At 54.2% G+C, this 22848-nt stretch overlaps 1 protein-coding gene across 2 annotated transcripts in view; it reads left to right on the forward strand.

Annotated features, from left to right (window-relative positions):
• Nucleotides 1-22848, forward strand: part of LHX6 (LIM homeobox 6) — a 53653-nt gene that overhangs the window by 25049 nt on the left and 5756 nt on the right. The window contains exons 5-9 of one of the 2 annotated variants that reach the window (XM_075905409.2): nucleotides 2990-3210; nucleotides 15924-16024; nucleotides 16112-16207; nucleotides 20354-20528; nucleotides 21812-21915. In XM_075905409.2, coding sequence (XP_075761524.1) covers nucleotides 2990-3210; nucleotides 15924-16024; nucleotides 16112-16207; nucleotides 20354-20528; nucleotides 21812-21915 — 697 coding nt within the window. The remainder of the gene's footprint in view (nucleotides 1-2989; nucleotides 3211-15923; nucleotides 16025-16111; nucleotides 16208-20353; nucleotides 20529-21811; nucleotides 21916-22848) is intronic. The other variant, XM_075905410.2, reaches the window with a different exon arrangement.

Consider the following 22848-nt stretch of genomic DNA (forward strand, 5'->3'; position numbering starts at 1 on the left):
CGTTTGCCAACCGATCCTGTAAACCTCGTTTCACGAGGCATAAGGGATCGGTCGGCAAAGGCTTCTCTCGTCGACCGATCCGTGTCTTGACTGCCGCGTTGTGCCGATGATCAGCTGAGCCGGCACAGTGCGGCGGCCATTTTTATTTTAATGAAGCCGGGGATATTTAAATCCCCGCTTCATTGACTATGTCGGGTAGTCTAATTTTATGTAGTCTAGACATAGCCTGAGTCTCTGACCCTGAGAAAGCTATGGAGGTCACTATCTTGCCTGGCCATTTTGCTCGGCTTTGAACGGCAGGACCTTTCCGATTCTCATTGAACTGTTTGGATCTAATCATTTTAAGTGTTTCTGGAGTTGGCCTTTGTGACGTAGTGGGGGGTTCCTTGCTGGTTGCTATGCTGGGCAGTGGGTTGTGAGTGACCTCCACTGGCTGCTGTGTGCAGCATGACCCAGCAAGGCAGGGGATGAGTCATTATGCAAGGGGGCTTCAAACCTGTCTGACCAGTTATCTCCAAGGGAGCGAAACAATGGGAAGAGGGGAAGTGGAGCCCTGGCTGGAGGCAGGGCTGGAAGTGAGGGAGTTAGTTTCTGTCTGGTATCATGGAGGAGACAGCCTAGGGAAAGGGGCTGGAATTTAGGGGCCCAGTCTCCCCCATCTCAAGGGGGGCTGAGGTATCCTAGGCCTGCCCTGTAATCAGATTACATCTGTGCTGTGCTGTGCTGTGCTATCCTGGAGATGCAATAAACACCCTCTGTTCTACTGGCTGGTGGAGTCTGTCCGTGCCATTATGGGGGTGCAGGAAATGGGAAAACCCCAACGCGCTATCACAGCCTCTCACCAGAGCCCCGTGGGATGGTACGGGTGACATCTGGCCCCCACTGAAGTCAACAGCAACCAACCATGGGTCAGCATTTCATCAGGCGGAGGGGGCGCATTGATTTCTTTGAGAGCAGATTGTTTTTTGGAGTGAACAAGCCTCCGGGAAGAAATGGCCCAGCCCAGGTAGCACCATAAATGTTGCCCCTTTCTGGGAAGGCACCTATCCCTGGGCGTGTGTGTGTGTGTGGCAGGGGAGACTGAGTCTCTCTGGCCCATTCCTAGCCTGTCAGCTGAGATGGCCAGCATCTATGGTGGATTTCTGGCATGGACCTAGACTCCTGGGGAGGGGCTGAGATGTCTCTGGAACTCTTAATAGATTAATACACGTGAGCTTCTCCGATCTCTGCTAAAGGCTGAAGGACCCTGAAACAAATCTGTCTCCTGGACCCCTGCTTTGCTTTGCCAGCTTAGTGCCCTGTGAACAGTTACTAGCTCAAGGTTCTGTCTTGCAGTGTTGCCCGTGTCTTTTGGGCCAGTGTTTTTCAACCCCTTTAGGGGTACTTGAGAGAATTCTGGGGGGGGGGGGGGGGGGGGAAGGGATGTCAACACAACTGAAATTTGGAGAAAACTGAATTTTTGTTTTAAATTTTAAAGCGCTTTATTATTTTTGTTCTTTTTATACCCCAAAATTTCATCACTCACCTGGCTACGAATAAGTTGTTTAAACAAACGTGTTTCAATAGTAGAAGAAATGGTTGTGTGTCTGAAAACTGTAGGGACTGGGGATATGTATACATTTTTTTTAAAGGGGTACTTTATAAAAAAAAAAAAGCTTGAGAAACACTTGAGAAAGCTTGGGCCCTCTGGTGACACAGTGCTGAGCAGGCGATAAACCATGAGGCTAGTGAGCAGGCTGCAGGAGTGGGCCTCTTTCCTCTCAGGGGGCCGTAAGATTGTTGTAACCGAGACGGTTTCCCCAGGACAGGGTGGTTTTGTTACCTGCGCTGGCGTCCCTAGAATGTGCGGGCTGGGTCGATGGGACCGTAGCTGCATTTTGAGTGGCTGCAGAGGGGGCGCCTGGCTTTCTCACAGCCCGTGCCGTGTGCCACCAGCCCGTCACTGCAGCTGCCCTGGCTTTATGTGCCGGTCACTGTAGTCATACTGACAGGAAAAAAACCATGCGGGTGGAAATGGGGAATCTGGCGACCCTGTGCACGGGCCACAGGAAACAAAATGACACGCGGGCCACACAGAGAACCCCGGTGAGCCGTATGCAGCCTTCGCCTCGGGTCGCCCCTCACTGCGATAAGGCCTGCGTCAATAGTGAGACAGCGTGGGGGAGGGAATCGTTTTTATCAGACTCACTGGTGGGAGGGAGAGAGAGAAGCCTCTGAGCTGCTTCAAGACTCACCCGGGCAGGGCCGACTTCTCCATTAGGCACAGTCGGCACCGTGCCTAGGGCCCACGCTACTTTTAGGGGCCCACGAAAATGTTTTAATTTCTTTTCAAATCAGAAGGAAAAAAATGAACTTTAAGGGTCGAAGAAAAGGTTTTCATTTTCTTCTCACGTCAGAAAAAAATGAAACTTTTAGGAAAATCTGTTCAATTTTGCCTAACACAGAAAAAAAAATGTTGAAGTATTTAAAGTTATTTCAAAAATAATTTTTAATATTTTTTTTTTTATGGAGGAAGGGGCCCACGGAAGTCAGAATGTGGCCCTGCACCTGGGCGCGCCTGGAGGCGTTCCCTTCTCCCTCACAGAAGGGGGGTCACTAACAGATAGTTCACCTCCCGCCCCTTGTCTCTCGCCTACCCGCAGCAACAGAAATGCTGCGTCCAGCAAGGGAAGAGGTGTTTACTCTGGTCCCGGTGAGGCCGGCCTGTGTTTAGAGCCCTCTCTTCACATGAACCCAGGGCGGCGCGGAGAAGTGACCTTGACCAGGCGTCAGCGACCTGCCCCTCGCCGGTGCCAGACATCTGGCCTCCCTCAGCATTGCTTTCCCCTCCTAGGCAGCTCTCTGAGGCATCTCTGCTGTGTCCGCGCACGGGGGTGGGCGCCTGGGCCCTGCCGTCATACAGAGGAACGGCTGTCGTGGCGCGGCGCGGCGGCCTGCCTCGGTGCTCACCCTTTCTCTCTGTGTGTCTTTCTTTTTTCCCCCCTTCCAGTCGCTTTGGTACAAAGTGTGCCCGCTGCGGCAGGCAGATCTATGCCAGCGACTGGGTCAGGAGAGCCCGCGGCAACGCCTACCATCTCGCCTGCTTCGCCTGCTTCTCCTGTAAAAGGCAGCTGTCGACGGGCGAGGAGTTTGGCCTGGTGGAAGAGAAAGTGCTGTGCCGGATTCACTATGACACAATGATAGAGAACCTCAAGCGAGCGGCGGAAAATGGTACGCAGACCCTCCGGGAGACCCACTGGCACCGCGCCCTCCTCAGAATGCCACCCTCCGCGGTAGTAGAATGGCCGAATAAGCGGATTCCCCCCACCTTCCCCTCCTGTTCCTTTCCTAGGTAACTACGCCCTCGTGCGAGCCCGTCTCTGTGCGTTGGTGCTCGGGCCCGCGCAAACAGCCTGCGGCTGGACCCGGGGGGCTGGAACTGGGGGGGGGGGGCTGCCTCATGCACCCCCTGGCTTGAGGTGGTTTCCACTGCAGAGAGAGTTTGCAGTTTGCTTCCCTGGTTCTCAGCGCACCGCCATGCACGTTGTTCCAGCCCCCCGGCTGGACCCTAAGAGGCAGGGGAAGGCGTGAGCCTGCCCACACGCCGCTCCCTGTGCCAGGGCTGCCCCTGGGCTTCAGCCAGGTGGGGACCACGTGCCACCCATCCTCTCTGTTCTCCGGGGGGGTTCATGAGGGGAGATTGGGGACCTGCCTCGGAAGTGGGAGGTGGCTTGTGGTGGGAAGGAGGAGGAGCTGGAAACCTGTCTTTACAATGGGAGGGGCTTGGCTTCTGCAGGGGGTGGGGCCTTGGGTGGAAGAGGCGGGGCTGGGGGAGTTGTCTCATCCACCGCCCATGTCCTGCGCGGATGCTTTCCTGGACGGCGGGGTGGCCCAGAGGGCAGCAACCAAGAACCTCGTCACCATCCCCGTGAGCAAGTTCTCTGGGGGCAAAATTCCCCTCTCGGATGCAGCCAGAGCGTGTCGGGGCCTCTGCGGGCTCCAGGGCAGCGTCTGAGCCTTTGATTTCGGGCCCTGGCATTTTCAGGACCTGCAGGGACCTGCCCGCCCTCTCCAAAGGGTTCACCCTCCCACTGGGCTGGCCTGGCCTTTCCCTGTTTCCCTTGCTCGCCCCTGGCCCCCCGGCAGTGCTGCACTCTGGGCGGCCGCTGTGCCGTGTGACAGGAGGCACCTTGCTCACAGGCACCTCCTGCGGGCGCCACTTTTTCCGACTGCCCCGGGGCTCTGTCTGCATGTAGCGGGCACAAAACAGGCTTTTGATTCTCCTCCCCCCTGGCTGTCCCATAGGAGACCTGAGGCAGATGGTTCCCCTAGAGCCGCTGGGCCGCCGAGGTTCCAGCAGGCTCCAAAGTGTTGGCTGAGGTCCTGGAAGAACAGCGAGGAGCCTAATCTGGGGAAGAGCTGGTGGCCCCGCGAGGCGATGGGGGAGGGGCTGTCTGGTCGCGGCTGCCCCACAATACACAGGCCAACACAGGCGGGCACTGACCTAAGTTTGCAGATGATACCAAGCTGGGAGGGGTTGCGACTGCTCTGGAGGAGAGGGTCACAATTCAAAATGATCTGGACAAATTGGAGAAATGGTCTGAGGTAAAGAGGATGAAGTTTAATAAAGACAAATGCAAAGTGCTCCACTTAGGAAGGAACCATCAGTTTCACACATACAGAATGGGAAGCAACTGTCTAGGAAGGGGTATGGCAGAAAGGGATCTAGGGGTCAGAGCGGACCACAAGCTGAATATGAGTCAGCAGTGTGATGCTGTTGCAAAAAAAGCAAACACGATTCTGGGAGGCATTAACAGGTGTGTCTGAGCAAGACACGAGAAGTCATTCTTCCGCTCTACTCTGCGCTGATTAGGCCTCAGTTGGAGTATTGTGTCCAGTTCTGGGCACCGCATTTCAAGAAAGATGTGGAGAAATTGGACAGGGTCCAGAGAAGAGCAACAAGAATGATTAAAGGTCTAGAGAACATGACCTATGAAGGAAGGCTGGAAGAATTGGGTTTGTTTAGTTTAGAAAAGAGAAGACTGAGGGGGGACATGACAGCAGTTTTCAGGTATCTAAAAGGGTGTCCTAAGGAGGAGGGAGAAAACGTGTTCATCTTGACCTCTGAGGATAGAACAAGAAGCAATGGGCTTAAACTGCAGCAAGGGAGGTTTAGGTTGGACATTAGGAAAAAGTTCCTAACTGTCAGGGTGGTCAAACACTGGAATAAATTGCCCAGGGAGGTTGTGGAATCTCCATCTGTGGAGATATTTAAGAGCAGGTTAGATAAATGTCTATCAGGGATGGTCTAGACAGTACTGGGTCCTGCCATGAGGGCAGGGGACTGGACTCGATGACCTCTCGAGGTCCCTTCCAGTCCTAGTATTCTATGATTCTATGTCTTGAGGAAACGATGCCCCCAACATGGCTTTGACCAGCTCCTTTGTTGCTTGGGGTTTTGCTGCTCTGCCTCCGCAGCCCACGGGGCAGGAAACAGGCGGGATTCTGCGTCCGTGAGTCATAAATCTCGAAGGTGGGAAAGCTGGCAGGCCGGCCAAACATTCCCCTCATTTTCCACCGGCCCTGCCCTCCCTCGGATCCGCCCGCTTCCCAGCCGGGCTGGGCTGCCCATCGGCCTGCCCCTTACTGGAAGCACAATGGGAGAGCGAGACAAGAGGAACATGGTTTCTCAATCAAGTCCCACACCTCTCAGGGGGCAGCGGAGGTCAAATGCAGAACGGAGCAGCTCCCTTCCCCTTGAACGCGTTCCAGCTGCCTCTTCCTGAGTGGCAACATTCACGGGGATGCGGAAACCCCTCTGCGGCCACGCTCGGCGCACCCGGGGCAGTGAGCAGGTGTCCTGCTGCGTCTCTGTGTTAGATGTCCATACAAGGCAGTAAGAACTGGCCGCTGGAAATTAACTAGGAGGCCAGGCTGGGGTGGGGAAGAGGCTCTCGTGGGCATGGGGGAGTTAGGGACAGGCCGTGGATGACGTGGAGGAGCTGGCTAGGTGGGGAGTCAAATGACTCAGGGATGATCTAGATCAATGTTTCTTAAAACTTTTTAAGACCGAGGAACACCAAACACCAAGGATTTTTGGTTGAGGGGAAAGAAAAAGGGCTGGGGGAAAGTTATTGACCACAGATTGAGAAACACTGATCTAGATGGTGCTTGGTCCTGCCGTGAGGGCAGGGGACTGGACTTGCGAGGTCCCTTCCAGTTCTAGTGTTCTCCGATTCTGTGAAAGGCCCCCAAGGTTGAGTTGGGGGATTGCGTGAGCCCAGACCCTGGCTCTCCTGCATCATGCGCAGCTGGTGGGTGACTCCGGGGGCGTGGAGTGGGGTGATACACGGGGAGCCCACCTCCACGTTAGGGTCTAGGTCCCTGGTGAGTTCACCCTGGTGTTTGCAAGCATTGTTTGTGCATCCCGGAGAAGGGGGGAGGCTGCATTGGGACTGCGCCGTGGGGCGAGCTGCTGGGGGTGGCATAGCCTAGATTTGCAACTATTTTACATGCACCCAGGCGCGGGGTTTGGGGCTGATGCTGGCCAGGTGTCCGCATCTTTGATCCTGTAGCTACTTTACAGGCGGCTGCTCCTAACCCTTGGGCTGGTTAAGCCAGCAAAGGTGCTTTCACTCGGACCTTTGTGGGGAAGGCTTTAGGGAGCTTATGAGACCACACGAGCTCACGGACGCTGTGTAGGGTTGCCAGGTGTCCGGTATTGGCCTGGACAGTCTGGTGTTTACGGCCTCTGTCCGGTAAAAAAAAACCAGAAAATACCAGACATGTCAAATGTCCGGTATTTTCTGTTTTTCTCGGGTGGAAGGTCACTTGGGACATTCTTCCACTGCCGTGTCTGGTGGGGGCGGGAGGAACAAAGCATGGGGATTTAAAGGCACGGCGACTCTTTTATTGTGTGCAACTCTTTTATTTAGTTATTTATTTATTTGCTCAACAATTTTGGTTCCCCTCCCCCCTCCTCTTTTTTTTTTTTTGGCTCAACCAAGTTTTTTCCTGCCGTGTTCGGTAGTTTTTGTGGAAGTATCTGGCAACCCTAGTGTTGTGTTGCTTTTTTCCCTCTGCCTCCCCCCACGGCTCCGTACGCCCTGCCGCCCTGTCCCATGGCTGGGCACGTCGAAGTGGAGGGGGCCGAGCTGGGCACTGCTAGTGCTAAGCCCAGGAAGCTGTACAGTACGTGTGCAAAGGAATCCAGTCTAGACACACTGGAGCTCCACGACACGGCAGGGGGTAGGCGGTACCGCAGCAGTGTGGGAACACAGGAGCCTGTGCGAACAGTCAGCATTTCCCATCCTGCGTGGCTGGCTGGGGAGCAGAACTGCCCGCAGAGTTGCACGTGGTGGTTCTCACAAATACGCCAGAGGTGTTCAGGTCAGGCGGGACGCAGGTGTATTGCAATGGCCTGGTGGAGAAGGGCAGGTGGGAAGGCCCGGGAAAAGCTTGCCAGATGTGAGGTCCAGATCGTGAGCCTTACGGTGTCCCTGGCCAGGACAACGGATGGAAGTGGTCGAGTGCTCCCGCCCTGACAAGGGATTTGGCTTTAGAGGATCCACCACAGAGGCAGCATCTCCCCCAGGGCCCCATGCCCCCGGGGAGCCACGGCCAATTCCACCAGCTGCTGCTTCTGACGCTGAATCTGGCCCTGCCATCTCCCCTGGCCCCAGCAGGAGAGCGGCGCATCTGTCCCTGCAAACTGAGACGTGGCCCTGGCGCACGCCCAATGTTTCCTGGCTCCTGTGGAGGGAGGCGTAGGCGGAATTCTCAGCGGAGAAGGCCTAGCGCCTCTGACGATGGTCTCCTGCAAGGGGGGCAGGGATGGTCCCAGGGGTCACCTGGGCGCAGATGGAGGTATGTGGTTTAAGTGCTCATTTGAAGCTAAGCCCCCCGGAACTTTCTCCCCCCACGGCTGGCTCCGAGGTGCAGGGAGGCACCGGAAGGTTTTCAAAACTCCACGTGAGCCCTGCCAGGGCGACCCTGGACACGGCGGGCCGGTTTGGGGGTGAGAAAAGCTGGCCGTGAAAGCGGGTGGGTCAGTCTGGCAGGGCACAGCAGCGGGCAAAGAGCCAGCGCTTGTGGCGTGTCACCTTCTGACCCCAGAGACGGGCCGTGAGAACGCTCCTGCTCCGCTTTCCGGTGGGCATGGGCCACTCCCCCCCCCCTGCTGTTTAAACAGGCACGGCCCCTGGGCTTCAGTGGAGACCGACTCCAGTAGAGGGTCTGGCCCGGGGGTAGTTGAAGCAAAATGCAGGACAATGTAGCACTTTAAAGACTAACAAGATGGTTTATAAGATGATGAGCTTTCGTGGGCCAGACCCACTTCCTCAGATCAAATAGTGGAAGAAAGTAGTCACAACCATATATACCAAAGGATACAATTAAAAAAAATGAACAAATATGAAAAGGACAAATCACATTGCAGAACAGAAGGGGGATGCGGGGGGGTGGGAAGGGGGAGGAAGGAAGGTAAGTGTCTGTGAATTGCTGATATTAAAGGTAGGGAGAGTGGGATGTTTGTGAGTTAATGGCCCGGGGGGGTTGTCTGTGCTAGCTCTGTCTGGCTGGTCTGTCTGCCTAGGAAAACGCTTCCCAGCCTCCCTCCGTGAGATCCCTTCCCATGGCACAGGGGAGGTGGGAATCATGGCCTCACCTTACCCCTGTTTCCACACGCCCCCTCGTGCAGCCAGGCTGCATCTCCGAGGGACGCCGTTGGGATTCCTGCCGGCTTATCCCAGCCGGTCGAATTAGCCCAGTTCTGTGATTCATGCGGCCTGGTGGTTTTGAATGAAGCCCCACTTTCTCCTAGGGCAGCGGTTCTCCACGTGTGGGCTGTGGGCCGCTAGTGGTCTGCGACTGTCTTGCCAGTGGGCTGCGGGCTCAGGGCTTGTCCCTCCCCCGCAGCGGGGAGCCTGTGTTGGCGCTCCAGACCTGGGCCTCTCCCCACGAGATTGGCGCTCCAGCGCTGGCTTCCTGCTGCGGGGGGCAGGGGAGCCTCGTGGTTCAGATCCAGCTTGCTGGGGGAGGAAGCGGCTCCATACGCTGCCTCTCTCCTTCCCAGCTGCGGGAGGAAACAGCTCACCTGGAGGCTTTCCCCGCTGCTCCTATTGGCCGGAATCATGACCAATGGGAGCAGCAGGAGGTGGTGCCTGGGAGTGGTGAGAGGCCCCTCTCATGCATCCCCTCCTGCCAAGACCCCCCACGCTTAGGGTATGTCGACACTACAGAGTTTTGTCGGAAAAACGGCCCCCACACTGCAATTGTGTTCTTCCACAAGCAAATCGAAAGAACAGAGTGGTTTTTCCGGCATTGGGAATCCTCTTTCTACGAGGAAGACGCCTTTTGGCGAAAGGGCTCTTTTGGAAAAAGGCGTGTGTGGACAGTGTGGACGGGGAAGAGGGAGTTCTTTCGGAAGAAGAGGAAAGAGGAAAAAGCACAGGTGCCCTGGTGGCCGCTCCGTCCATAGCAACCACGCTTACGTGCAAGAGAGCGTCCCTTCAGTGTAGACGCTCTCTTTCGAAAAAGCAGATCATTTTTTCGTTGCGCTTTGGCAGTGTGGCCGCGCTCTTTCGGAAGACGTTTTTGCAGAAGAGCTCTTCCGAAAAAAGCTTCTTGCGAAAGAAGCCTGTAGACGTAGCCTTAGCTGGCTCCTGGTCCCTCCTTCCCTAATAGAGCCCCCAGCCCACTCGTCCACCCATTTTGTTGTCATGGGAGGCCCCTCTTGTGCACCCTCCCTCCTGCCAACACCTCTCTTCCCCTAGCCCGTTCCTGCACCCATTTTGTCATCATGGTTGGCTGGTGGTCTGCAGAAAGGTCTGCGTTGAGCAGGGTGGGCCATGGGCCAAAAAGTTTGAGAACCTCTGTCCTAGGGAGACCGTTTCTCCTTGTATGGGCAGAACCCAGGGGCCTCTCCCGTGCTGCAGAGACAAAGGCGATTCCGTGGGCTGCAATTAGGCAGGAGGCCAATGGGCTAGTACTAAGGAAACTGGGGGGGGGGAGGGGTGTGCACAGAGCGTTACTAGACGGGAATAGGAGTGATTGGGAAGGAAAGGTCCTGGCGTGCGTGTTTCTTGCCTTGAGTCTCCGATCTTGCTGTCAAACCTTGGCGTGCAAAAGAGGCTGAGGAAGAAGAGGCGGGGGGAGGAGAGGGGGAGACGTTAGATAAGAGAATTTCACACGGGGGAGCTGTCTTGTCCCCCGGGCCTTCCCCTGCTGTTTAGTGCCCTCTCAGGGATGTCCGAGCTCTCTGCGGATGAAAGCACAGCCCAGGCGCTAAGGTGGGGGGCACTGTCCCATGGAGTGCCAATGAGACCACGTACAGAGAGAGAGAAGGAGTTTGCTCCACACCAGGGCTACTCAACTTTGGAGGCCCCGGGGCCCAGAGTGATACTCACAGCACATGCCGAGGGCTGCAACTTCAATGTGGTTGCATAGACATGTAAATATGTATGCAAATATATGCAAATAGCTTTTTTCATACTGACTACAAAGCATATCCCATAATGCCCTGGCACTTCCTCCCTGAGGGCTAGAAACGCCGACACCCTGTACCCGTCTGTTCCAGCCAGCCCGTCCGCTTGCGTCTTTCAGTGCTCACCCTACCTGGGAGACGCCTCGCCGTTGTGGAGCGTGTTCCCAGTGGAGGCCGTGTTCAAAGGACCCCACCCATGGGCTACGTGTTGCCCAAACCTCACTGTACACCGCAAATGAACAGGCTGCGTGTTGAGTAGCCCTGCTCTACAGCCTACTGGCTTTTAGCTCAAGCCGTAGAGGCTCCTGCACTAAGGTCCAGAGGGCCCAGGTTCAGTCCTGCCTGCTGGCGCAACAGCGGGTAGTGTTCTTATCTGTGTTTGCCGGGGAGGCCGGCGTGTGTCTGCTCCCGGGGCGGATGTGCCGACACGGAATGGGGAGGTGGATGCGCCATCCTCAGCCGCATGTGGAAACGATTAGCAGCGACGACATGAGAAGAATCAGCCGGTGTTTACACGGTTCCAGCAGCGAGAGGCAAACAAAATGTCAAATCCGCCTGGGAGGGTCCTGACTCTGGGATGCTTGGTTGCAGGACGTCAGTCCATATGGCAGGCCGATGCCTGGAGTATGGCGTTGCGGGGGCTTCGCCGGGGCGGCTAGGACTGGCCCGTGGCGGGAAGGGGACGACCAGGGGACGGTGCCACTTGTCCTGACGTGGCGACCTCGCGTGGGGGGAGACAGATCTTCAGCTGGCGTGAATGGGTTGGCACCCAGGCTAGTGTCAACGGGGGAAGCCCTAGTGGAGTTGTTGGTGCTTCCTCCGTTCGAGATGCTGGGTCTCTCCTGCTGCTTAGGCTGTGCCCAAAGGGCGATCACACCAGTTATGGGGGCAAGTGGCCGGAGGAAGCCTGGTGACAGCTGGATGGACCGGTTGTGCCGCAGGATTCTGCAACGTAAGGCCAGCGTTTCCTGCCCTGGAAGCAAAGGAAACCTTGCCCCTGAACGCTCACTCTGGGGCACTGTCGGCTCGGAGGAGAGTGCGGAGAGGGGCAGTTTCTGGAGAACTGCAGAGAGCCACAGGGGTCCCCCCTCCGCCCCCAGCAATTACAAAGCGATTTCTTCTGCTCATGAAGTTTCATGCCTAAGAAAAACAAACAGCTGTTGCTGCCGCCTGAATCCCATTCATCATCCTACAGGAACCAGTCAAGCTGGCTGAGAAAGCCCTCCAGCGTGGGCCAAGGCAATCCCAGCCCAGTCCAGCCTCCCAAGCAAGCGGCTCCCGGAGCAAGGAACAGGGAGCTGCTGAACCCTGTGTCAGACCCCCACCCTTAGTGGCACCCACCAGCCGGTCCGAGCATGGCCGAGGATCTGGAAGGAGCCCTGTGCGCCGGAATCACGCAGTGGACGCAGGTCTTATAGTGGATGTGATTTCCATGCCTTTGTGGAAGGTTTTAATATTCCCAGGGAGCCTGATGTGACCTTTCACCCCAGCCCTGCTCCCTAACATGTTTGGTGTTCACGTGGGCACTGGCACAAAGTCCTTTTCCTCTCCCGCTTTCCCCTTTGCAGTGGATTAGCTGCCCATGCCCTTGGAAATATACCTAGGGCCCTACCAAATCCATGGTCCATTTGAGTCAATTTCATGGTCATAGGATTTTAAAAACGGTGTATTTCATGATTGCAGCTGTTTACATCGGAGATGTCTTGGGGTTGTACTAGCAGGGGTTCTGCCCCACAAAGGAGTTGTGTGTGTTTGTGTGTGTGTTTGTGTTGGGAAGTTGTATGGTTATTGTAGGAGGGCTGCAGTGTAGCTACCTTTTCTTCTACACGGCTGCTGGCAGCAGCGCTGCCTTCAGAGCTGGGTAGCTGGAGAGCAGTGGCTGCTGTCCCGGAGCCCAGTTCTGGAGGCAGAGCTACTGCCAGCAGCAGCACAGTTGTAAGGATGGCCTGGTACGGTGTTACCATCCTTTCTTCTGCACTGCTGCTTGCAGAGCTGGGCCCTTAGCAGCTGCCACTCTCTGGCCACCCAGCTGTGAAAGCGGCAGGACAGCAGTAAGGGTGACACCGGTAGGGTGCGGTCACCCTTACTTCTGTGCCGCTTACATGGCAGATGCAGTCTGAGGCTGGGGAACCAACTCAAGGACTTCAATGGGGTTACATGTGGCCTGGATTCAGTGCTCAGAGTGAGGAGTTTCAAAAGGCAGAGCCCTACTTCTGCTGTGCTACCGATAACGGCCGGGTAGATGGTCTAAATGCCCGTCCCTGTCACTGTTCCCCTCGTCCTGCATTTCCCCCTTCCCTCCAGTTACCTGCTACACCCACTTATTGTGCTGTGTCTTAATCACACTGTGATCTCCTTAGGGCAGGGCCTGCCTTTGACGTTGTATTTCTACAGCACCTCGCGTGACGGATCCTGGCTGGCGTTCCTAGGCTCTCGCACTTTGTCAATCACAACTGTACCTGGGGCTAGGGGAGTTGGGGGCAAAGCGGCCAGCGGGGACACAAGTTTGAGATCATCAGTGCTCTGCTAGGGATTGCCAGCCCACACGAAGCTGGTGCAGGAGTTATTTAAACTATTGAGTGCCAGCCTTCCTGGTGGAGGCTGGCTACATGGCAGGAGATATCAGGGGCCTGTAACATCATGGCTGGTGTGGGGAAAGGGAATAGGAAGGGTTCTTTACCCCTGCATGCAACATAAGGCCCCCGGGCGAGCGGCTACAATAGAAAGGCCGAGGGTTTAAACCAGATATCTGGAAGCACTTCTTCATGCAGCGCAACCTCACCCTGGGGAATTCCTTGCTGTTAGGAAGGGCCAAAAGTCTCGCAGGGTTCCCAGAGGAGCTAGATGAGTTCCTGAAGGAAAGTTCCCTCTGGGGCTGTTAGCCACGATGGTCAGAGACACAATCCCATGCACAGTGTGTCCCGAAGCCTCTGACTGCCGGATGCAGGAGCCCTGCTTTGTTCATTCCCGCCGAAGCCCTGGCTTGGCATCAGTCGCTGCGGGAAGGCAGGGTACGGGGCTCAGCAGACCGTTGCTCGGACCCGTTCTGCCGTTCTTAGGGGACTGAGGCCCAGTGCCTAGCTCCTGCACAGACTGTGTGCGGCCTCGGGCAGGTAACTTCATGTCGCAGTGCTGCCCATCCCCGTCTGGAGGGTGGGGCTAAACCCTGGCGTGGTGTTGGGGGAATAAATCCTCAGCGGTGCAAGGGAATAGGGGTCCGTCTCCAGATGGAGGTTCGTGTGCGTCTTTTCGCTCCTGGCGGAGGAGGGGGCAGACGTTGCTACCACCCCTGGGCAGGAGGCTGCTCCGAGACCCGCGTGAACCCCGGAACTCTGAGTTCCTCAAGACGGAGCGTTCTGCACCTGCGGGAAGGGACATGCCCCCCTTGGGGGAGCCCGCAGCTGGGGCGGGTGTGAAGTGCCAGCAATGGCCTGTCGCTCAGGCAGGACTCAGCTTTGCATTCCCCAGATTTCTGCACTTTTGCAATGCCCCGGGGGCAAATCCCATCCTTTGTGAGGCTTTGCAGGGGGTTCACAGCCTAATGTGGGGGGCATGGGAGCAGGAAGGACACGCCTGTCCCTGGAGTGGCAGGGAACCTGACATTTTGGGGGCTCCCGGCGCAAGGCTGGGCAGCAGGGTCCGGGTTGCTTGGGGCAGGTCTCTTAGAGGCGCGGTGACTGCTCAGCTCTGTTTGCTGTCTCCCCCTGTGTGCCATCTGAATTCCCCAGCGGGGCTGTGCCTTGAGGTCCAGTTTGGGCCCCAGGTGCCTGATGCTGCAGGCAGGCAAAACGCCGATTCTCTGGGGTGGGAGCTGGCTTAATAATGGGGCGCTGGGTGAGGTCCCGCAGCGTTGGGTCACTTCGTGTGACCTAAAAGGACTAGTAGCCCGAACCCTGTCAACCCCCAACACTCCCTTCCTGGCCAAGCTCCTGTTCTAGGTGACCTCCTCGGAGGGAAGTTAGGCAGTGTGTAATCTGGTCATCGTGTAGCTGACACAAATTTTGTCTGATACGTGATTAACCGCTGTGGCTCCACATTGAAAGGCGCTTGGGAGCTGGCGGGCTCTCAGGTTGGCTCAGATCCGGCTTATGCCATGTCCAGCAGCTCCCCCCGCTGCGACTCTGCTTTTAAAGTAAATCTGCGAGCCAGGACAGAGCCAGCCCCCAAAACACTTGAAATACAGAGTCACGAGGTGTGTGTGTGTGTGTGTGTCTTTTCATGGAGCAGATGCTTATCAGTTAATCATTTAACCAGCTACACTATTACAGTAGACTTCCGATAATTCAGAACCTATGGGACATAGGTGGTGCCAGATTATCAGATATGCCGGACTATCAGGAGGTACTATAAGCTGGTTATATATATATACTGTATACATTATATACTGTATATAAAGTGTTCTTAACCCTTTTTATTGTACATACTGAATACAGTATACTGTAATGTTTTCGTTTTTTTAAGCCTTTTTTACCCTTTTGCTCAGTTCAGCTGCTGCCGCTGTTACCTTGTGACTCATTTTTTGCCAAAGCTCACTCACTAGGCTCTTGCCGTTTTGATGCCAGATTATCAGGCGTGCCGGACTATTGGATGCCGGACTATTGGAGTTTTACTGTACAACCCTACTCCCTAGACAGCCTTATGGGGAGGGGATTATTTCTGCTTCAGTGGTACGAAAAACTCCCCTTTCTTTAGAGCAGTGTTTCTTAAACTGTGTTCCGTGGCACACCGGTGTGCAGCGAGGCAGTCGGAGGTGTGCCGCGGAGAACAACAGAATTCAAAATGGCCACCCTTAAAGGGGCAGGTGACCTTTTTTTTCCTCAATAACTTCCCGCCAACCCTTTTTTTCCCTCAATAATTTTCCCTCCGAATTTTTTTTTTTTTTTTTTTTTTTTTGCGCAACAAAGTCCTTGGTGTTCTTTAGAAAAAAAAATTATTGTTTGGTGTTCCTCGGTCTTAAAAAGTTTAAGAAACACTGCTTTAGAGGCTTGGTTCTGGGCTCCCATGCATGGGATCTAACTGGCATTTCACTATAAAGCAGAGGCAGGGAACCTTAGGGGCTTACCTGGATCCAGCCCCTGAGGCTCAGGGCTCCCCTCCCAGCATTGGGAAGGCCACAGTGGACTCCAGCTTCAGTGCTGCCTCCCTCCAGGGCTGGAGCACAAAAAATCTACTAGCATGGTCCGCCCAGGCTCTGATGTGGGAGGGAAATGTGGGGAAGAGTCTTTCTCCTTCTCAGTTGAGGGCCACATCAGAGAGGGGTTTTTTTTTGTTTGTTTTATGGGGTTTTTATTTTTTTGCTTCTCACTTGTGGGCAGCTCCTGACTGATTTTTTTGTGGGTCAGCGGCATCTGACCCCCAAAAAGGTTCCTCACCCTGGGTCTACAGGAACCCAATGGGCAACCCCCGAGTGAGCCTCAAAGCGTGGGAGAGGGGTGCTCAGAACTGTCCCCTCTCTCTGTAGGCAACGGGATCACGCTAGAGGGAGCCGTGCCGTCTGAGCAGGACAGCCAGCCGAAGCCAGCCAAGAGAGCGCGGACGTCCTTCACCGCTGAGCAGCTGCAGGTAACGTCGCCTCGGCGCGGGGTCCCACGGGGGGAGCAGCCCGGAGAGTCGAGGTGACTTTTCTCCCTGTCTCCGTCTGTCCTCCAGGTCATGCAGGCCCAGTTTGCTCAGGACAACAACCCCGACGCACAGACCCTTCAGAAACTGGCAGACATGACTGGACTGAGCAGGAGAGTCATTCAGGTAAGGGGCCTGAAATACAGAGGTGTGTGTGTGTGTGTGTGTGTGTGTGTGTGTGTGTGTAGGATGCTTTGCACAGTGGCATCTCCTGGCGGTTTTGCCACAGGGCGATTCCTTGGAATTACTAGGCTAAATCTTCACACCCTTCCTCCGCTGCCATCACGGAGTCGCTGCTAGGAACAGACACGCTGGGTTAGCTGGATCTAGCAAGGACCTGCTCCAAGGTGCAGGTGTTTGACTGCAGAGTCTGTTAATTATACAGGTGGAACCTCTCTAGTCCGGCACTTTCTGGTCTGGCAATATCCATAGTCCGGCACGATTTTAGTAACCCAGATGTCTGCTTATCGTGGGGGTGGCCAAGTTTCTCGCAGTTCCATAAAGTTTGTTTGCAGCCCCCAGTCCTGGCCCTCAGTGTTCTGAGTGTTGGTGATGCTGCTAACCAATATTGACCTCCCATGGTTCGGCAAATTCTCTAGTTTGGCACTGGCACCAGTCAGGTCCTGAGGGTGCCGAACTAGAGAGGTTCGACCTGTATCAACACTGCTCCTTTTTCCTTTTCCTGCTCTTTCCCCTGCTTTCCCTTCTTTTTTCTTTTCCAATTTGTATAATCAAAGACATTTAGCTGCGAGCCAATGTAAATACATGAAAGGGAAGGAAACGGCTTTGAACACCATCTCTAACCACTTTACCATGTCACTGAAAATCAGTCCAGACAACCGAGTGCCCTTCCCCAAGATCCCTTGCTCCCCTGTGTGAAGGAACTCCAGCTGTTCCATGCATTTTATTGACAGCCAGGAGCCGCCTACGGGGGTGCACTTTGGAAACCATTAAAAGTGAGGTTTTAAACACGTGAGGAAGTTCCTCAGCCAGGAGGAAAAGCCATAAGGAAATCACAGAAGCAATCCCAGGGAGGGTGCATGGTTCGTAGCGAGCAATAGGGCAGCGAAGGTAATACAACTAGAGATTCAGGTTGCAGGGTAGAGAAAAAGAGCTAGATTCTGTCTTTGGTTATGCCAAAGGCCTGGAGGGTGACCTTAAACAAGTCACTTTTCAGCTCTGTGCCTCAGTTTTCCCCCTCTGTAAAATGGGGATACTGGCACAAGCACTTTGAGACCTGTGGATAAAAAGCTCCATGTAACAGTTAAGTATTATAATTACCTATGCAAGCAGTAAATACAGTTCCTGTAGGAGTCTCATCCTGACCCTCCAGTCCCTCTTGTGCATTTATATTCTTGGCTTTGACGTTGCACTGGACGTAGTTTTGCATGTAAGAAAAACCTGAAAGTCTAAATCAAACCTGCAGCCTCCATCTGTGTTTGCCCTGCCAAAATTGACTAGGGCAAAATCCAGCTCAGACCTCAGTTAACAAGAGTCGTTAATAATCCCAAGACCAAGTGGACCATACCGCGGGCGATTCCACATGTGAATTTTTTTTTCTAAAAAAAAGGAGCTTTCATCAGGAAACAATTTGTCAGGCATAATCCTGTGTGAAACACTTCCGACTGTTTCCTTCTCTGGAATCCAGGGGTCCAGGTTCCTTTGGAACATGTGTACTCTGACCTAGCTCTGGATTTTTGAAAAGATGGCTTCTCGCACGTACCTTATTCTAGCCATAAAAGCAGGATTCCTTATCCTGGCTACTGCCATAGGTTACTGGGTGTTCCTTTAATCCGAGCAATGAGGTACACACCCATTGGCTTCACTGAACAGGTCTGAACAGCCTGGATATACAGTATGGGGCAGTCTCCATGGCAGAATGAACCCAAGCATTGCCCCTAATCCCTTCACACATCCACATGCCCACAAACCTCTAACCCAAGTTGAGTGGGGCTGGCAACCCCAGCTAGCTAATCGTTCCTGGATAGAGACTATAGCAAATAGAATCCGGCCCACCAAGCCACCTAATCCAGCCTACCAGAGCCTCCACCAGTCTCTCTGACTGGCCTGCCCCCGCTCTGCTCTCTGAACACGGTGCACCCAGGGGTGGGGGGACGGAGAGACTCCACACGCTGCCCCCGCCCTCAGCGAAATCTTGGTTTCCAGCCAATGGGAGCTGCACAGTACCCCTCTCCCCTCCCGGCTCGGAGTGTTCCGACTGAGCCCCCCCCATCCAAAATTAGTGCCCGCCCCGGGACTATAGCTCGACTGTGGCTTTCTGTCACCATGGTAACCCGCTCGCTTTGCAGTGAAGCACTCACCTGTTGATAGTCCTCCAACGCCTTCCCACAATTCTCCCTGTGTTCAGAAAGACAAGAAGACGGGTTCTGCCCTGACTCACTGGGGAGGATTCATAGAGCGGCTCTGCTCCCTGGAGCACAAAGGACCATGGGACATGCCCCCAGATGTTGTAGTAACACACACAGGTGAGTGCGGACCTGTGAGGACACTAAGGCAGCTTTAGGTTGAACATTAGGAAAAACATCCTGACTGTCGGGGCGTTTAAACACGGGAATAAATTGCCCAGGGAGGTTGTGGCATCTCCATCACTGGAGATATTGAAGAGCAGGTTAGACAGACACCTGTCAGGGATGGTCTAGATGTTGCTTGGTCCTGCCGTGAGGGTCTGGCCTCAATGCCCTCTCAAGGGCCCTTCCAGTTCTAGTGTCTTATGATTCTAACTCAGGCTAACCCAGGGCTCGGGCGTGGGTGCGAATCACCCATGTTCACTCTGCAGCAAAGACAGACCCAATGTCCTGTCTCAGCATTCAAAACTGGGGGTAGACCCTTGGCAATGGAGAATGTCTTGACTGTACCAAATTCCTCCTGGACAGGAACACAGGAACATTACAATATTTCTCCCAAGTGCTTGGCTCTGAACACTCACTGACCAGTTAGTAACACTTGGCAAAGACTGGCCCATTTTTCAGACCAGAAAAGACCTTTATGACCCTCGATCCCAGTGATTCTCAACCAGGGTCTTCCAGGAGATACAGCAACTAAGCAAGATATTTGCCTCCTTTTACAACAGGCGTTAGCAAAGCCAGTTCAAATTAAAATTTCAGACAGTGATTGTTTAGACTACTCTATATAGGAGACACTGCAATGTAAGTACAATCTTTATATTCCAGTTGGGTTTATTTTAAAATCATGTGGTAAAAGGAGGATGCCCGGAATTTTTCAGTCATTTTTCAGTTATGGCTGTTTTTGGAAGCAAGTCATTTTTCAGAGACATGAAAGAGCTATGGATATATTTTCCGGGCCCCTGGAGAGAGGGCCTGGCTCTGTGACCATGGAAAGGGCGGGGCCTCAGGTATATGGGGCGGGGCTGAGGTTAGCCCCCCCCCCCAGCCCTTCAGGGACACTCAGCGTACGTTGCCTGGGGCTTTAAGCCACCAGGCCCTGGTGTAGCTGCCTCCTTAGTCCCCCATGGCTGACAGCTCTGTACGTGACAGATCGGATTCCTGAAAGAGGTCCAGTAGCCTGGAAAGGTTGAGAGCCACGGAGCTAGCTTGACCGTCTGTCTAACACAAGCCATAGAACGTCACCCTGTGGTTCCAGCATCAAGGGTACGTCTAGACGACAGGCTTTTGTCGACAGAAGCTTTGTTGACAGATTCTGTCGACAAAGCTTCTGCCGACAAAGAGCGTCTAGACGACAGCCAGTTCTGTTGACACAGCAAGCCGCTTTGTCGACATGACAGCGTAGATGCAAAGGACAGTGTAGATGCAATAACGCCTTCTGGTGACTGCACTCTGTCAACAAAAGGCGTTATTCCTCGTAGAATGTGGACAGAACTCGGTGGTAGTGTAGACGCAGGGATAGTTTTGTTGACGAAAGTCACATTTGTCGACAAAACCCTGTAGTCTAGACACACCCCAAGTGTCACAAGGTTCATCATTTCATTGAAGCTGGATGGCGTCCTTTGATTAGCCAAGGCACATTAATAGTGAAAAGTGAGCTCCACGGCCCGGCTGCTCATGCTGCACGGAGTTGACCCGTCAGTTCTGACCTATAAAAATAAAACCAGCAGAGCGTGGTGGTTGGCCGATTTCCCAATGCACCGAATTCTAACGACGTCTTCCCTCAAATCCCCAGCCCTTGTCTGAACTGTTCCGCCTCAGACCGACGCTGGAGGAGCCCAGCAGGGAGGTCAGATCTCCCGCCAGCTCTCTCTGGACCCAAACAGTTTGGTTTCTGTTGACATTGCAGGTTTGGTTTCAAAACTGCCGCGCGCGCCATAAAAAGCACACGCCTCAGCACACGGTGCCGCCCACCGGAGCCGCCCAGCCCCGGATCCCTACGTCGCTCTCCGACGACATCCACTACTCTCCCTTCAGCAGCCCGGAGAGGGCCAGGATGGTCACCTTGCACGGATACATCGAAAGTAAGTGTCGGCTCACCTCATGGGGGAGCATAAGGCGGCAGGGGGTGGGGTGAGGGGGCGAAAGGGAGTTGGGCTTGCTGGGGAGAATAAGGCCTTTGTTGCAAGAGAAGCTCGATTAGCAGTTAGGGGTGCTGTTGTGTCAATACCTGTCATCAAGACCTTCCTTGTGTACAGTGCTCAAAGGTGCAGGCATGCTCCCCCGGAGGTTCTGACATCTTATTCATTGTGGACCAGGCTCAGGGCAGCCCTGAGTCCCTGGAGAGAGCAGGCACCTGGGAAAACTCTCCCCTTTGGGTCTTTCTGACGTGGCTGTTCAGCAGAGCAAACCAAATTGCTTATTGCCAGCGGCGGTGGCGAGACGCAGAGAGGTGGAGAAGGGAGAAGGAAGAAGTCACAGATGTGGCCTCTTTCAATAAAATCCCTCATCTTCAGCTGAGCTCACTGTATTGGCTTCACTTCCTTGGTCGTTAGCCCTCCTTGTAAATCAGGGATGCTGTTCAATGACGAGTTGGTTATTGCTTGGGTTGGAGAGTGACCGGTCTTGCTCCCGTGAATGCTTCCTGTCACTCTAAGGGCTGATTAATTATTTGGGAATGGTGGCTCCCACTTCATTAATGGGACAGGTAGAATGACTTCAGGGACTTCATGGGAGCATTTTGCTTTTAAGAAAAACATAAGGTTCCCTGCATTTGATCCATGTGCATCTTAGTACAGGTTGGACCTCCCTGTCTGTCACTCTCAGGACCTGACCCATCCTGGATGAGGGACTTTGTCAGACCAGAGGAGGTCCTATCTGGCTTCCCAGTGCTGCCCGCCCCCAGGCCTGGACTGGCTGCCATCTGGCTTCCCCCCATCCCACTGCCCTGCCGCGCTGGACAGCCCAGCTGTAGCCCCGCTCCAGTGTGCCAGACTCCCAGCCCCACTGGGCAGCCCCACTGCAGCGCGCTGTACTCCTGGTCCCACTGGGCAGTCCGCTACCCTGCCGGTCGGCTGGGCTCTTAGCCACCAGCCCTGTACTGGGACTCCCTGGTCCTGGCACATCCATGTTCTGGCAGGACCGTGGATGTTACCGGACCAGAGAGTCCCAGTTTATAGAGGTTCAACCTGCAGAAGCTAATGAATCTTCCTGCGCCTGCTTTCTCCTGCTCAGCCCTGCTCAGGGTCCTGGCTGCCTCGCCTGGAGGGTGTGTTTTATTCCTCGCCTAAGGACTGCTGCTTTAGTTCTGGCACAAAGAACGATTGATTGAAGGTCACAGAGGCTGAAGCCCTCTTCTCATTCACAGGTCAGGTACAGTGTGGGCAAGTGCACTGTAGACTTCCCTACACTGCTCCACCAGTGCACCTCAAAGCAGACATGGAAGGACCACTGTCTAATAGGGGTGAGAAGGTAAATGGAGTTCCAGGCGTGGAGTACAGCCACGCATAATATCATTGCCACGGCCTTGTGCTGCCTGTTGTCAGGTGAAAGTTGTTCCTGGTGCCACCGGGCATCCCTGCTTCGTCCAAATATCTCCCCAGCGGCTGCCAACTAATCCCTTCCGTCCCCCGGCCGATGAGCCTTGATTTTGACTCACCGAAATATCCTCCATATATACGCCTTTCAGCACCTGGTGTTCTTGCGTGGAGCTGTGGCACTTAGAATTATTGAAGCCTTTTGTTTCATCCTGCCTAATCCACCATCACCTGTTTGTTTGGTCCCTTTCCTCTCCATGTGGTAATGAGCATTTTCTCGTGTGTCATTACCCGGCTTTCCATGTGCTTTGTGCTCGCTGGGCATTCATGTTAACGCTGAGTAGAGAGGGCCTTTGCCAACCACTGACCTTTCTGGTTTGCATGCGTTAACGTGAAACCGGGAGACACTAACATCACGAAAAAACAACAACCCCAAATACTAGGATGTTGCGTCTCGAAGCAATAACCGAAAATGACTGGAGATGAACCAGTTTGGTTCCACGGAACACTCACAACATCCAGGGTGCAGCGGGTTGTTCAGAGAATTTTCCCTCTTGCCAAGGCTTTCAAAAATGTGTGTCTAGACTCAGCGAGGTTCCTAAGCTTTATTTAGGCAATTAAAATGGTGCCTAAGCTTTATTTAGGCAATTAAAATAAGCCTGTGGCGTTCAGCTCCTGTTGTTTTCAGCTTTCAGCACCCATTTTTGAAGATAACAGAGCTCTGTCTTTATGAAGGATACGTCTACACAGCATGCTTATTTTGAAATAAGCTATTTCGGATTTATTTCGAAATAGCATATCTACGCTACAAGGAAGCCTCAAAATTAGGCAGGCTTCCCTAATGTGGACGTGCTACCTTGATTTAGAG

Source organism: Pelodiscus sinensis, chromosome 23 (assembly GCF_052426305.1).
Source record: "Pelodiscus sinensis isolate ZL-2025 chromosome 23, ASM5242630v1, whole genome shotgun sequence".
NCBI classification, from domain to species: Eukaryota; Metazoa; Chordata; order Testudines; family Trionychidae; genus Pelodiscus; species Pelodiscus sinensis.